Source organism: Exophiala bonariae (assembly GCF_035927105.1).
Source record: "Exophiala bonariae strain CCFEE 5792 chromosome Unknown scaffold_34, whole genome shotgun sequence".
NCBI lineage: Eukaryota > Fungi > Ascomycota > Eurotiomycetes > Chaetothyriales > Herpotrichiellaceae > Exophiala > Exophiala bonariae.
Genome location: NW_027042509.1, coordinates 1 through 13,488, shown reverse-complemented (window position 1 = coordinate 13,488; position 13,488 = coordinate 1). Strand labels below are relative to the sequence as shown.

Below are 13,488 nucleotides of genomic sequence, written 5' to 3'. Positions count from 1 at the left end.
GTCAGAATTTCAAGCCCTATCTTGATTGGAAATGGCTGACGAGGATCATATGTCCTTGGACGGATCTTAAACAGTGAGGCAACACCATCCTTTTGGGAACTCGAGCAAGAAGGAGTCAAGCATTACTTACAATGCCTTCATCTACCACCAATATCAACCTTGAGATATTTGACCACCCGACGATAGGCCGCATCCAAGGAGTGAAGAGCTCGCCAAACGTGGTTGAGTACTTGGGAATTCAGTATGCCACGTTGTCAAATGCTTTTGCACGTGGAAGCATTGGGCATTATGCTGGGAGTGGAAGTACGATCGTTGCGATAACCCATGGGTATGGCAGAATAACTTCAATCATGGACTATCTGACCTCTGTTCCAGGCCAACGGTCATCAACCCGGCGAATATCTGTGAACGAGAGCAAGAATTGATCCAAGCACGCTTGCATTGCACCCAGTCCAAGCAGTCCGCCACAGAAAGCCTCACGCTCAATATTAGCGTTCCTACCAACGTCCCAGCGGATAGCGGTCTACCCGTGTTGGTCTTCGTCCATGGCGGTGGATTTGCGAGTGGCAGTGCCAACCACCCTCAGTACAACTTGACAAGAATTGTAGAGATAAGTGCGAAGGATGGTATTCCCATCATCGCGGTTGGTTTGAAGTAGGAACGCAACTCTCCTGCTACTCCAGTTTTTTCTTTTCATGTTCTCCCTGGTTTGCTCCGGCACAACTGATCGTTTACAACAGCTATCGCGTCGGGATTGCAGGCTTTCTCATCTCCAAAGAAATGAAAGAACTGGGATACAAAGCAAACAATGGTCTTGACGACCAACGTCTTGGTCTGCGTTGGATCAAGCACCACATCCGCGGCTTTGGTGGAGATCCCGAAAGAATAACTTTTCTTGGCCAAAGTGCAGGTTCAGGTAATATCCAATCGAGTTGATGTAGGTGTTAATGTATATGTGCCATTCTAACCTAAGTAGTCGCCGGAAACATTCATTTGCAGTCGAACGAGCCCCTGTTTGAGCAGTATATTTCCATGTCTGGCACGGCGTTCTCCCGGCCACGACGCCCAGAGGTGGGTCAAAAGGCCTACGACAGCCTAGTCAAAGGGCTGGGAGTTGCCGAAGCATCACCATATGAGCAGGCACGAAAATTGTTAAGTGAAGTGGAGAACATGGGAGATCAGGCTCGCAGGTATAACCTGGGTCCTACGGTCGATGGCGATATCGTACCAGAAGCACTAGTATTTCGGAATCAGGTCGAGCCAGAATCAGCTCTGAAGACTTTTCCCGGGCTTCGTCACTGCAGAAGAATATTGGTGGGCGACTGCCAATTTGATGTGAGGCATTTCTACCCAGCTCTGAGACGCTGACAAAGTCTAAATGGGATTCCAGGGAACGGCTTTCGAGTCTCGTCTGCCTAGCCAGACCGACACCCTACCTCAAGCACTCATAGCGAGTCTCAAGGAATCACTTGATTCCACAGATGCGAGGTTTGTCCCAGCCATCCTGTCGAGGTATGGTCTAGGACAGTCAGCAAGTCCCAATTCCACGGAAACAACAAGACGGGCAATTCTGGATCTGGGAAATGACATCCACTTTGCACTTCCTGCCTTAGCACTGGCAAAGATCTGGTCGAAGACAACTGTGCCCAGCGCCAAAGCGTTTTTGTATCACTTCAACTGCCCAAACCCTTGGGACGGTCCATGGAAAGGCGAGGCCAACCACATTCTCGACATTGCTTTTGCTTTGCAAAACTACAACGAGCAGCTGTCCGTTGGCCAGCGACAATGTGCAGGAAGATTTGGTAAAGATTTCATTCGTTTCGTGAACGGCGAGGATGTATGGGGAGAGTACCGGGCCGGCGAACGTCCTACCTCGATGATCTACTCGGCACAAATCGATGGTGAGAAGGACGACTCTCACCTTGTCCATGATGAGAGTTCTGCGAGTACTGGTCGGCGTACATTCATTCAGGAGCTTGGCGCGGAGCACATCCATGATAAGGTCTTGCATTCGTGGCAAGTATTCATGAGTGCGACCAGAAAATGAAGATGCTATGTTGGCATAAGAAGTAGCGTAGGATTTGATCCTACGGTTTTACATAGGAATGATGCGCGAGGCATTCCAGGGCCGTTCGCAATTCTAGCTGTAGTACTTGGTAGATAGCAAAGAATAGTACTTGGTAGATTGCGAAGAACTATTCAACAAGAATTTGCCTGTTCTACCTAGACGAGAGACCGTTCATAGATCGGTGTCCACGATTGGTATTTCGTGTCCTTTGTGTTTCACCCGTAACAGCGATGTTCGTCGCCCATCTGTAGATGTAGCCCGGATTTCGTGGAGTGGCTTTGACCTGCCCAACTCTACGAGTGCGATAACTTGTGACTGTGGAATGCTAATCAAGGTGAGGAACTTATTGTGTTGACACCCGCATTTCTAAGCCGCTTCCGTTCCTTTCACATCCGGTTGCATTTCGGTGTGTCGGAAAGGCGGCAGCGAATATCCTGGCAACCCCAGTCGATTTTGTTGCCCCGCGCGCGTCAGTCCGCCTCCCCCGGCTCATGCTAACTAGCAGTTGTGGAGCATAGATAAGTTCATGTGCTGAAGTATAAAGTTGCCTAAGGCACTCTTCCAACTTCGATCTGATGCCACCAGACCTGACTTCTCTTTCCACTGAATATTAACTATTATGGTCGTCGAGATTGCAAAGGAGGTCGTCCCCTCCATCGCCATTATTGGTGGGGGCCCATCAGGCCTGGGCCTCGCTGCATTGTTAGAGGCGTATGGTGTCAAAGACTACGTTGTGTATGAGCGGAGCGATCGAGAAACAAAACCACGTGGAGCATGCCTCGACTTGCATCCTGGAAGTGGACAAAAGGTGTTCAAGGAGGTCGGAGCTTTCGACGAGCTGAGGGAAGTAGGCCGCTGGGGCGAAGAAACGATCCATTATATCTGCAACACCAAGTTAGATCGATTATTCGAGTTTGGTGAAGGACGTGACGCCCCTGAGGTCGATAGGTACGATATGAGGCGTATTTTGCTGGGTGTGATCCCAGACGAGAAAGTCCGTTGGCGGTGCGGTGTGGAGAGCTCGAAAAGGGATGAGAATGGACAAATTGTGCTCAAACTCACGAATGGAAGGAGCGTATCAGGCTTCAAGTTGATCATCGGAGCTGATGGCGCCTATAGTCAGATTAGACATCTTGTTAGTCGATATTGCGAGCTGCGACTCTCAGAACTGACTGTTCCCTTAGGTCACACCAGCTAAACTAAGATACACAGGACATACAATTTTCACCACACAGGTCAGCCCGGGCAATCCACATTACAAACGTACCGAAGAGACTTTTACTAGATCTAACATGGCAATATGCGGCAATTCAAATCTTATTTGGAGCGCTCCTCAAGGGGCAGGGATTTTTCGCTGGGACCTCTGTATTCCAGTCCCTGAAGATTTCGAAAGAGATCTGAGCAACGCGGAGGACAACAAGAAATTTTTCCTCCAGGACAAATATTTTGGATCCTTTGACCCGGAGATTCAAGAAGTCATCAAGCACAGCGAAGGTGACTGGAGGCCATGGAAACTTTACATCATGCCCTCGGACTGCTTCAACTGGAAGTCACAGGCTGATGTCACGTTGATTGGGGATGCGGCACATGCAACGACGCCATGGGTAGGAGATGGCGTCAATTGTGCGATGCGGGATTCGCTGGTCCTGGCGAAGTTGTTACAGGAGCACGGGATCTCGAAGCAGACTGTGGAAGCATATGAGCAGCAAATGTTCGTCTGGGCAGAAGACCTGATTCGAAGAAGTAATTTCAGTGGTGAAATGTTTCTCGACGAGCAGAACCCAACACGGCTGGTAGAGTTCATGAAGACATCGATGCATACCTTACTTGGGCATACAGACAATGTATGAAAGTTTATGCCGTGAATACGAATGAGGCCGTATGGATCGATTCTGCTATGTCCAACTTTCAGATACTATACAGCTGCTGCTGTGTGATACTATGTGCCATAACAAGATCCATTCAAGACTCTGGCTGGACATGGATTTTTGCTAATCCTTGAGCCCTGCAGTTTTGTCGAACGTTCTGTATAACCTAATGTTCATTATAAGGTTTCTGTCTCATATCTGAATGCATATCTTGGGAGATTTGATTCTGTTTCCTCCATCTCTGACTTCGTCATTTGGGTTATGACAGGCACACGACTCTTGTCATGACAGTTGTATGTGGGAAGTCCGCAGAGCATACATTTCAATACTGCCTAATCTGATCGCTTGTTTGTGAAGCCTTCTCCACCGATCATAGACCTTGGGCATCCGATCGCCCGCGATCAGACGCTTTGCAAGTGAAATTCTATTAAATAACTTCCGATCTACTGCCATCTAAGGAATCGGACAGTGACGAAGAGGGCAGGCGATAAGATTAACGGACGTATTACTGTATTGCTTCCGTCCAAGACCCGCATACCATTGATCAAAGGACGTCCTGCTGCTAACAGAAGTCGATATCTGACTCATAGTGTAATTAATATGATAGGCACTTTGGTAGGCTTGTGCATTTTAGAGGTTAGCTAGAGTCACAATTGATGTCAAAATCCATATCGAACCAATGCACTGTTGAGCAAGTTGGCCACAACTTGGAGCGACCAGCTCCCTGGATTCATACGAATCTAGTGACGCGCAAGGTCGGATTTGTAGCCGTGATTAACAACGACCGCTTGCGTTTACAACCGCTTGGCCTATCTCTCGGCCTACCTCTTTCCTATCTTTTTGACTCAAGTTGCAGCAGCAACTGGAGTGCTCGAGTGCCTAGCGTGGCCAGTGGATTTTGGCACTGCCAGCTCAAGAGATTCAATATGGCCATGTCCAACAACTGCAGTCAACTTTTCTAGGCTGTTGTCTTCAATGATGCCTGTCATATCCTTCGAGAGATGGACAACAACTTCGTCCCCAAATAAGGCAGCGAGTTCTTCCATCGGGAGGTTTCTGGTCTCCTTGATGAAGAGATAGATAATGACACCGCAGATCAGGCAGAGGCACGTATAAAGAATGTACATCCGCCAAGCACTTCAGTGTTTTGTCAGCTACGCCCGTATATATCGTTCAATGGGGCACTTACATGGTCTTGAATGCCAAAGCACTTGGAGTGGTGTAGGTCAAAGACCCGACAAAAAAGGAGAACAAAGACAGGCTGATGCCTTTGGCTCGGTATGCTGTCGGCCAGATCTCTGATGCCCAGATGAAGGCAGGTGCATCAACGAGTTGAAATGTGAGAATATAGAGGAAAAGGAAGACAAGACAAGCTGCGAGGCCGCCTTGCTTGTCGGTGCCAATGAACTGACTTTGCAGCACTGCTTGAATCATTAACAACAGTGCCAGCGCCGGGTAGCCATACACTATAATGGTAAAATGGCGTTGTCAGTAGCTGAAGGTCGGTCGGAATATCTTCGAACGCGGTAAAACTTACGCAGCAAAGTTCGTCTTCCAACTTTGTCAACAATAAAAATGCTCACAATTGCCATGCCAGTCCCGAGTGTCGTCCAGATTCCTATAGCCACTGTGAGGACTTGTTGTCCGGATTTTACGTAGAACATGACTTACCATACATGACTAGTGGGAGAACACCACTAAGACCGAGGCCTGCAAATATAGGGGGAAGGTAATTCGATATACCAATAATCTATGGCTAAGTCAGACACAGAAGACACCAAGCATGAGGCGGAGAAACTGACCCCCGTTGATGGGGTTGCAAACCTTGTGTGCAGGTTAGTATGAAGATTTCACCACAAATTGATCTCAGGACTTACAACAGAAACATCCCAAGGATAGCTCTACGTCGAAGCGAGGGTTTCTTAAAAATCTGTATCCAGCCAACTTTCATTTCTTTGTCGTGCTCCACTTGAAGCACAATCTGTGTGTACTCGGCGTGAGCCATGCGGTCATCTGTATCGCCAGGCTTTAAGTGTAGGCGTCGCAACACATTATACGCCTGCTCCTTTTTACCGCTCCAGATCAGATATCGGGGAGTTTCTAGAGTTCTTTTTCAGGAACGCCTGTCATGTCCGCTCGGATTGGATCACTTACCAGGAATAGTAGGCAAGCTGAGGAGCAGAAGAAGAGGTGAGATACAAGCGAGGGCAAGTGGCACGCGCCATTGTACGGTTGTATTGGCGTAATAGGTACCGACTGCAATCCAAGAGCATCTGTGGGCAAGGGTTGATCAGTCTACTCCCTTCAATAAATTTCGGGATTTCCTTACACAAAATAGCCGGTCCCAAAGCTTACGACAGTCAAGCCAGATATCAAGCCTCGCTGATGTGGAGGAGCCACCTCGTTGAGGTAGAGCGGGACCAGGGCTAAGATCATTCCTAGTCCAAAGCCTTGGAATAGACGTACCATTATCAACATAGCCACACGAACCGAGGCTGCCGCTAGTGCAGTTCCGATGAGGGAGGTTGTTCCTGCCACGGCGAGTGCAATCCTCCGGCCATATACGTCGGCAAGAGGGGATTGCGTCAAAGCGCCAAACGCTGCACCAGCGGTGAACAAAGCGTTGACGGCATCGAGAATGTGAGCGGTATAAGTGCTGGTGGGATCCAATCCAAAGTATTGATAGAAACCTGGCTGACCCTGAGCCGTGACAAATACCGAGAATCCGAAGCCATAAGAGAAGCCTGCGAATGATATGACAGTGTAGATCCAGGCGTTGTAGAGGCTGGTAGGAGCCATATTGTATCGAAATCGCTGCCCAAGTGATGTGCCTGAACAACTTGAGGCCAATTCGAGGAACGAAGTTGTCTGCGATGGAAGCTGCGCTATATAGTTTACGATGTTAGGTATCTTGAGTTGACATCCAGCTAGCTTAGAGCCATCACTCCCCATGGGGTAGCTCCGGATCCTGGGGTTCGGTCAGAGACAGCGAGAACAATCTAGTCTCCTGCAAACCTGCAGATGGCTTTACCGTGGTTATCGGCTCGAAAGAGCAAGACATCAGGAGCTCTCCAAGTCGGCATGCGGTGGAGCATCACCAGTGGAACCCGCTGGTGTAAGGTATCTTCAGGACATATACGGCTGGTTTCCATGGTACAGCGATAATTGAACGAAATCAATTTCCAGACGCTAATCGGCTAAAGGCGTCGAAAGAGCCACATTGCCATGTATTCTAGTGCTTCGTATTAAATCTTTGTACAACTCCGAGACCCCTGCTTCACTCTACATTGGGCAGCAAACTGTAGACTGAAAACTTAGCTGACGACCGATCTTACATTCTACATCTGGTGCGACCATTTATCTGCGTCACACCAGGCAGCTACGATCAAAAACATCGCCTGTTGCTCTTCCATCCTGAAATTGGTTCTCTGACAACCCAAATTCGGTCAAACTCCAAGGCATTTGGCTCGACAAGGACCAAAACTCCTGATCGTCTATTTGATCGAAAGTGCTGCTTTCACAACTGAACAGCACCGGATCATGTTCAAAGACACCTGTGGTATTTTCCATGAATGTCTCGTTTCCCACGCCTTGAGATCCGCCACGTCGTGTGTCGTTAGGGGTCGCAGCAGTGGAAGAACTACTCGGCGACTCAGTTGTGGCAGCGAGTGTGACGTTTGGTACGATCGGCGACGCTTGTAGACCAATGACCCTCGCTGTTTCCACCTCAGTTGTACGTATCATGTGTCCAACTATCTGGCATGTGGAATCTGCAATCTGCCAGACCTCTCTTAGACTCCAGAGTCCTCGCATACATTGTCGGAGATGGGGACCTGACTGCCCTGCAAGATTCTCGGATGACTTTTGGGCGGTATTCATCTCAAGAAGGAAGTATGCAACTGCTGCTCCAATGCACGTATTGGCAACCGGAGGTAAGAAGCGAAAAAGATCTCTTTCTCGTAGACATTTCACAAGCTCTGCAGTGCCAATCGCGCACGTCTTGACAACAGGTCTGGACTTTTGCTGAAGAAGGCTTCTCGAAATTGTTGATTCACCTCGGGACAGACTCAGTGGTCTGTGCAGCGCTTCCGTAACCAATAGGTGCAGCATTTTGAGATAAGATTGATGGAAATAGATAACCTCTCCAGTTGTTGCCTCTGGTCTCTGGGACTGAGGCATCAGATATTGTTGGGCTACTTGATTTCTCCACCTTTCAAGTTCGCACTCAAGATTTTCAATTACTCTTGGTCCAATCTCTGTAGTCTTTGGGCTGTATAATATCTTCGGACCACTCGTGGAACCGCCGAACACCTGGAGGACATAAAGACTCTCCACGACCCGGCCGTTTATTGAGGCAAGTCGTAACTGAGAGATACACATTTGTGCTAAGGCAACCTTGCAATCGTATGTCAAGGCGGACAATGCGTCTTTGACCGCGGGAATAGTAGTCACCAATGCGTGAAGATCGAAATCATCCAAGATCAGCATAGGAATATGGATATCTATATCCCTAAAGCGCTGGGGTCTGCGAGCGGACGTTGACAGGATCCGGTCTCGGAGATAACAGCACCATAACAGCCGACGCCAAAGCTTCCTGGTCTTGAAGTCCTCGTGTGCGTATGTTATTCTCTCACTCAGTCCCAATGTTATGCCTATCGACATGCACACGCCTATCCAGTGCCATGGATCTTTTTGATCGCTCTCTGAAACATACCAATAGGTATGAAGTAACATAGTCTGGACAAGAGTGATTCGATCAGGCTCCCAATCAAAATCGTAGAGAAGCTGCAAACAGTCAGTGAGGGTTGGAAGGTAGGACGAAAATATCTTTCCTTGATTTTGTGGTAGAAAGATGCTCTTGCACTCCGGCGATCGTCGAATCCAGCTTGATGTAGGTATAGTTCATCCACGAATGCGGATCCCGCAAACATCACCGCCTGGAACAGCATGAGGCTTATTTGATATTGGCCATCGCCTTCAAGGGCTTGAAGTAAATCCTCCAGGCAGACGACTGGCAGGAATGGGTAACTGTAGAGTATGAAAGAACGGAGAAGCTGATCACGCAGCTCAGTTTCGGGAATGGACAGTGCGCCTTTTTGCCCCAGATACTGCAAGTCGTCCCCACTGAATTTCCGTTGTGGAGGAAGGATATACGCAGGAAGCTTTACAGTATCCGTAGAAACATAACGGGCTGTTTCTGCGACATCCTGAAAGGAAAACTCCTCTCGACCATTACTGACGGCGTTCGCCTGGATAGTCGTCTCATCAAGCAAGCGTTGGGTAGATGCAACTGCCATCGGTGACACCGGATCTGGGGATACCTGTGGGCATGGTACTTCGAACGCTAGATCATTCGTCATAATCTCAGAACTCGGCTGACTGAGCTTTGTGTTCATTCGGACAGGAAAGCAGGAAAGCAAAGCTCCATCTTGCGTGCGCACAGTGGGAGTGCTTGGACCTTGACGGAAGTCAGCCAGTTCAAGGTCAGGGCGACTCGCACCATCACGGCTTTTGTGCAATCGGTATTTTCTGCTTCGTCGAGATACGCTTGTCACACATTCAATACCATCAATCTTGCAATTGTGGCATGGCGTACCGAGCATGATCAGGTCACATTTCACCTTACGTTTCCGGCAAGCACAGCATGCTTGCGATGCTCTCGTTTGCTTCGATCGAGCCAAATCGCTCCCTCCTCTCCTAAGCAAGTCTCCAGCGTCGTTATTCATGGGTATCTGCGAATTGTTTTCTTAGGGTCCTGCATTTGAAGGGAATCTCATGAAATGAGTGGTCGAAGAGAACATTAGACAACACTGTAGCGAAGGCCGACAGGCATATCTGTTCTCGCTCGCTCGCGACGCACCCCGCAAATGGAGGTATCATGGCCAAGCAGACAACTTGAGGAGTTTGGCCCGTGACCCTCTAGCAGGTATGACACTGGATGTTTCGAGGCGGGAGCTATGCATGGTCAGACTCGCTTAATTCTGACGGAGCGTCAAAGAATGTGCACTAGCACCATTTCGAGCATTTTACCACGGATATTAGCCGCGTATTGAGCTCCTTTTGACACCCACCCGCGGTAATTCATTGTAGTACGGCACAACTACTTTGACGAGGTCGCCAGGTCCTCATCGAGGGCTGTGGCATGCCCCGCAATGGAGAGATCATCTGAAGAATGCCCCATTCACATGGAGCATAACCCAGAAATGTGGGGTATCGTTAGAATGCCGGCAGGCACTGGCAATCGGCAAGGAATAATACAATAAGGATGGGCATCTATTCTACCTCAAGACGTGAAGAAGGTAGAACCGCGGCTGCCTCTATATTGACTTATAAATTCCCTGGGTACAAATAGACAAAGAGCAAGAGCAAAGCTACCACATTTGACGACTTTACTTGACCCGTTCCTGAACATCGGTGTTCTATGCAAAATGGCTTCCTCTGAATCGCACCAGCATGCCAATTGCGTATCGATGTCACATCACAACACTATTGTGATCGGTGCTGGCATGGGTGGCATAAGGATGTTGTATGATCTCAAAAAAAGAGGCATCGAAGGTATATGTTTCGAGGCCGGTGCAGGTATTGGCGGAGTAGGTTAACAACCATTGATCTGTCGCAGGCTGTGCTAACTACCAGATGTTGTGTACCTAGACGTGGTACTGGAATCGTTACCCAGGAGCTAGAGCAGATAGCGAGAGTTGGGTGTACGTACTCACATTCCTGGAGGAAATTGGTGTGGACTACAAGTGGAAAGAACGGTTCCCCAGTCAGCCGGAGCTCGAGCGTTATGTAAGTTCTACTTCCTTTCTCCTATGGAACAATATTGCAAGTACCATTGTGCGTGGTCTTGGTTATGTTGCATCGATTTCTATACAAATTTAACCATGGTTCACAGCTCAATGAAGTTGTAGACCATCTCGGACTTCGAAACAACTTCGTCCTCAATACCCGCATTGACTCGGCACATTTTGACGACTCGAGAAACATCTGGCATGTAACAACCTCTCAAGGTCAAATTTATACTTGTGACTTCCTTGTCGCTGCAACTGGTCCTTTGTCGACGCCATTGAAGCCACCATTCCGAGGTCTTGAGAACTTCAAGGGAGACTATTACCAAACAGCACTATGGCCAGACCAAAAGGTGGATTTTGCTGGTAAGCGGGTTGGCATCTTCGGAACAGGAGCGACAGTGAGTCTACATGTAACTCGGCAAAAGGATGCTACCAGCACCCTAGGCCTTAGTGGTCTGTCAGTGTTGGGAAGCGGCTAATGACTGTCTGTAGGGTGTGCAACTAGTTCCAGTGATTGCACACGCCGCCAAAAAGCTGACTGTCTTTCAACGCACGCCTAACTATGTGCTTCCTGGGAGAAACTTCGTCTTCTCAGAGGATCAAGAACGGGAGCTCAAGCAAGATTTCAAGGGGATAGCTAAGCGGGTGAGGGCACAGCCATTTGGTGGAGATATAGGATCAACAACTCGAACTTTCCTGAATGTGAAGGACAAAGAAGCCCTTAACCAAGCTTTCGACTACGGTTGGGAGCAAGGAGGATTTCGATATATCTTTGAGACTGTCAATGACATGCTTACTAACATGGACTGTAACGAGGCAGCCAGCGAATTTCTCCGGAAAAAGATTCGAGCGCTTGTCCATGACCCTGCAACGGCCGAGATGCTGTGCCCGTATTACCCGCTCATGTCGAAGCGGCCACCTCTTGGACACTTCTACTACGAGACGTTCAATAGGGCCAACGTCGAGCTGGTGGATATCAAGAAGGAGCCAGTCGTTGAAATCACCCCCAACGGTGTACGAACTCTAGCAAGAGAGTTTGACTTGGACATAATCATTTTTGCAATAGGTAAGAAGTCTTCCATCGCTGCTTTTCTTTCATACACATGCTCAAGCATAAACCAGGCTTTGACGCGGTGACTGGCACACTTGACTCCATCGACATCCGTGGGACCAATGGTAAGCCATTGAAAACGCATCTAGAGACCAATCTTGCCACCGCCTACGGCATTACCACTGCTGGATTTCCCAATCTTTTCATGGTTCTTGGCCCTCAGACAGTGTGGGCTAATCTTCCCGTTGTCATCGACAACACCGTCGACTGGATTGGCAGAACAATATCTCATATGCGCGGAAGTGGCCACAAACGCATAGAAACGAAGAGTGAACTTACGGAGAAATGGAAGGAGGAGGTTGACAAGCAGTTTTGGGGTACGCTGTTAGGGCAAGGTGCAAGAGCCACCGGAGCGTGGCACGTAGGTGGGAACGTGGAGGGCAAGCCTGTCCGCTGCTATTGGTATTTTGGTGGGGTTCCAACTTATATCGAATATTGCGAAAAGGAGATCGAGTCTGGCTATCCGGGCTTCACCTTTTCCAATGCAGTTGAAGCGCATTAAGAGGGTAACTCTGGTTCAAAATGTTTCGAATCTACCAAATCAACTATAGGTCGATATATCATTCATCTTACCGCTCGCTACGCTTCGCGATTATGCAGTAAGTGAGGTATCGCCCGGGATGACGGGTAACGACGAATGAAAAATCTAAAATTATAGTTGTTCTAAAATCTATTTTTCTCATCTTTATCAAGATAGACTTTAAGGGACTATCAAGTCCTTTTCGATATATTATTAATAAGATTTAATATGTTAATGGTAACTTTAGTTTCGCGACGAAGTATAAGTCTACATATGGCTTATGAAGCATACTATCCACCTGATCGAGATATCTGGGTTTGTTTACAGTTGCGATAGTGAATCCGCAACGAGCGGACTGTTCTAGATTACGAAAACGAAATTACTTCAGAAGTTCCTTCAGAGATATGCAACCTTTCAATGAGCTATTCTCACATGATTGCAGCATGCAGGCGTTTTGAGTTGTTATTGGGTAGTTTCATTACAGACCTTACAAGAGCAGCCACGTACTCGGCCAGTGCCCCTTGAGCGGGGATTGCGGTGTTGTCGCCCACGGTAAGACCGCAAGATGCCGGAACATCCGCACCTATCTCATCTATGGTTCTCGACCTGCAGCTGCGGGTACCATATTCGGATTGCGCCCGATCCGCTTATATATGTCGACGAAGTTTAGTCCAGTATAAGCCACTTTGATAAAGACCTCGGTTCCATTGACGCTTGGCAAAGGTACGTTCTCGTCGATGTGAAGAACCGAGGACTCTCCAGTGGAATAGAAGCCTACGGAGTTCATGGTGACAGGGCTTTAGGGTGCGATTTCGTGTTGTAGCGAGCTTATTTATTGTGGCTAGTACGTTTGCTATATAGTTCCGACATTTTTAAAATCATGTGAAAGTCAATTCGCTCAAGTTTAGACGGAACAGAAGAGGAATACTGTGATATTCGACATTTCTTTTGAATCCAATTTCAGCAAAGGTAATACATCCCGAAGTCGTCCGCGTCGATAGCACTCTTACTCGTCCGCGAGCAGTTGGCTGGATGCTTGTCGGATGTTTGTTTGAAGCCTGCCAGAAAAAAGTGCCACGCTTCGAACCGTGGTGTGGCTCGCTCCCCCCCCCCCCCCCACCCCACCCACC

The 13,488-nt window shown here is 48.4% G+C and overlaps 5 protein-coding genes across 5 annotated transcripts; 3 read left to right on the top strand and 2 right to left on the bottom strand.

Annotated features, from left to right (window-relative positions):
- Positions 1-131: 131 nt before the first annotated feature.
- On the top strand, positions 132-2,047 carry LTR84_008830 (uncharacterized protein; the record flags this gene model as incomplete). Its single annotated transcript, XM_064852374.1, has 5 exons — positions 132-328; positions 376-654; positions 741-916; positions 977-1,335; positions 1,391-2,047. 5 exons carry the CDS (start codon positions 132-134, stop codon positions 2,045-2,047), a joined length of 1,668 nt encoding a protein of 555 aa, XP_064701349.1.
- Positions 2,048-2,687: 640 nt separating this feature from the next.
- LTR84_008829 (uncharacterized protein) lies at positions 2,688-3,918 on the top strand (the record flags this gene model as incomplete). The annotated part of the gene is made up of 2 exons (XM_064852373.1): positions 2,688-3,203; positions 3,253-3,918. 2 exons carry the CDS (start codon positions 2,688-2,690, stop codon positions 3,916-3,918), a joined length of 1,182 nt encoding a protein of 393 aa, XP_064701348.1.
- An 863-nt stretch (positions 3,919-4,781) lies between these two features.
- Positions 4,782-6,735, bottom strand: LTR84_008828 (uncharacterized protein; the record flags this gene model as incomplete). Its single annotated transcript, XM_064852372.1, has 8 exons — positions 4,782-5,073; positions 5,126-5,402; positions 5,474-5,554; positions 5,608-5,686; positions 5,739-5,760; positions 5,814-6,036; positions 6,091-6,209; positions 6,266-6,735. 8 exons carry the CDS (start codon positions 6,733-6,735, stop codon positions 4,782-4,784), a joined length of 1,563 nt encoding a protein of 520 aa, XP_064701347.1.
- Positions 6,736-7,302: 567 nt separating this feature from the next.
- Positions 7,303-9,233, bottom strand: LTR84_008827 (uncharacterized protein; the record flags this gene model as incomplete). The annotated part of the gene is made up of 2 exons (XM_064852371.1): positions 7,303-8,588; positions 8,651-9,233. The coding sequence occupies 2 exons, from the start codon at positions 9,231-9,233 to the stop codon at positions 7,303-7,305; spliced, it is 1,869 nt and encodes a 622-aa protein (XP_064701346.1).
- Positions 9,234-10,364: 1,131 nt separating this feature from the next.
- Positions 10,365-12,340, top strand: LTR84_008826 (uncharacterized protein; the record flags this gene model as incomplete). Its single annotated transcript, XM_064852370.1, has 5 exons — positions 10,365-10,526; positions 10,588-10,725; positions 10,832-11,125; positions 11,220-11,793; positions 11,850-12,340. 5 exons carry the CDS (start codon positions 10,365-10,367, stop codon positions 12,338-12,340), a joined length of 1,659 nt encoding a protein of 552 aa, XP_064701345.1.
- Between the last annotated feature and the right edge of the window lie 1,148 nt (positions 12,341-13,488).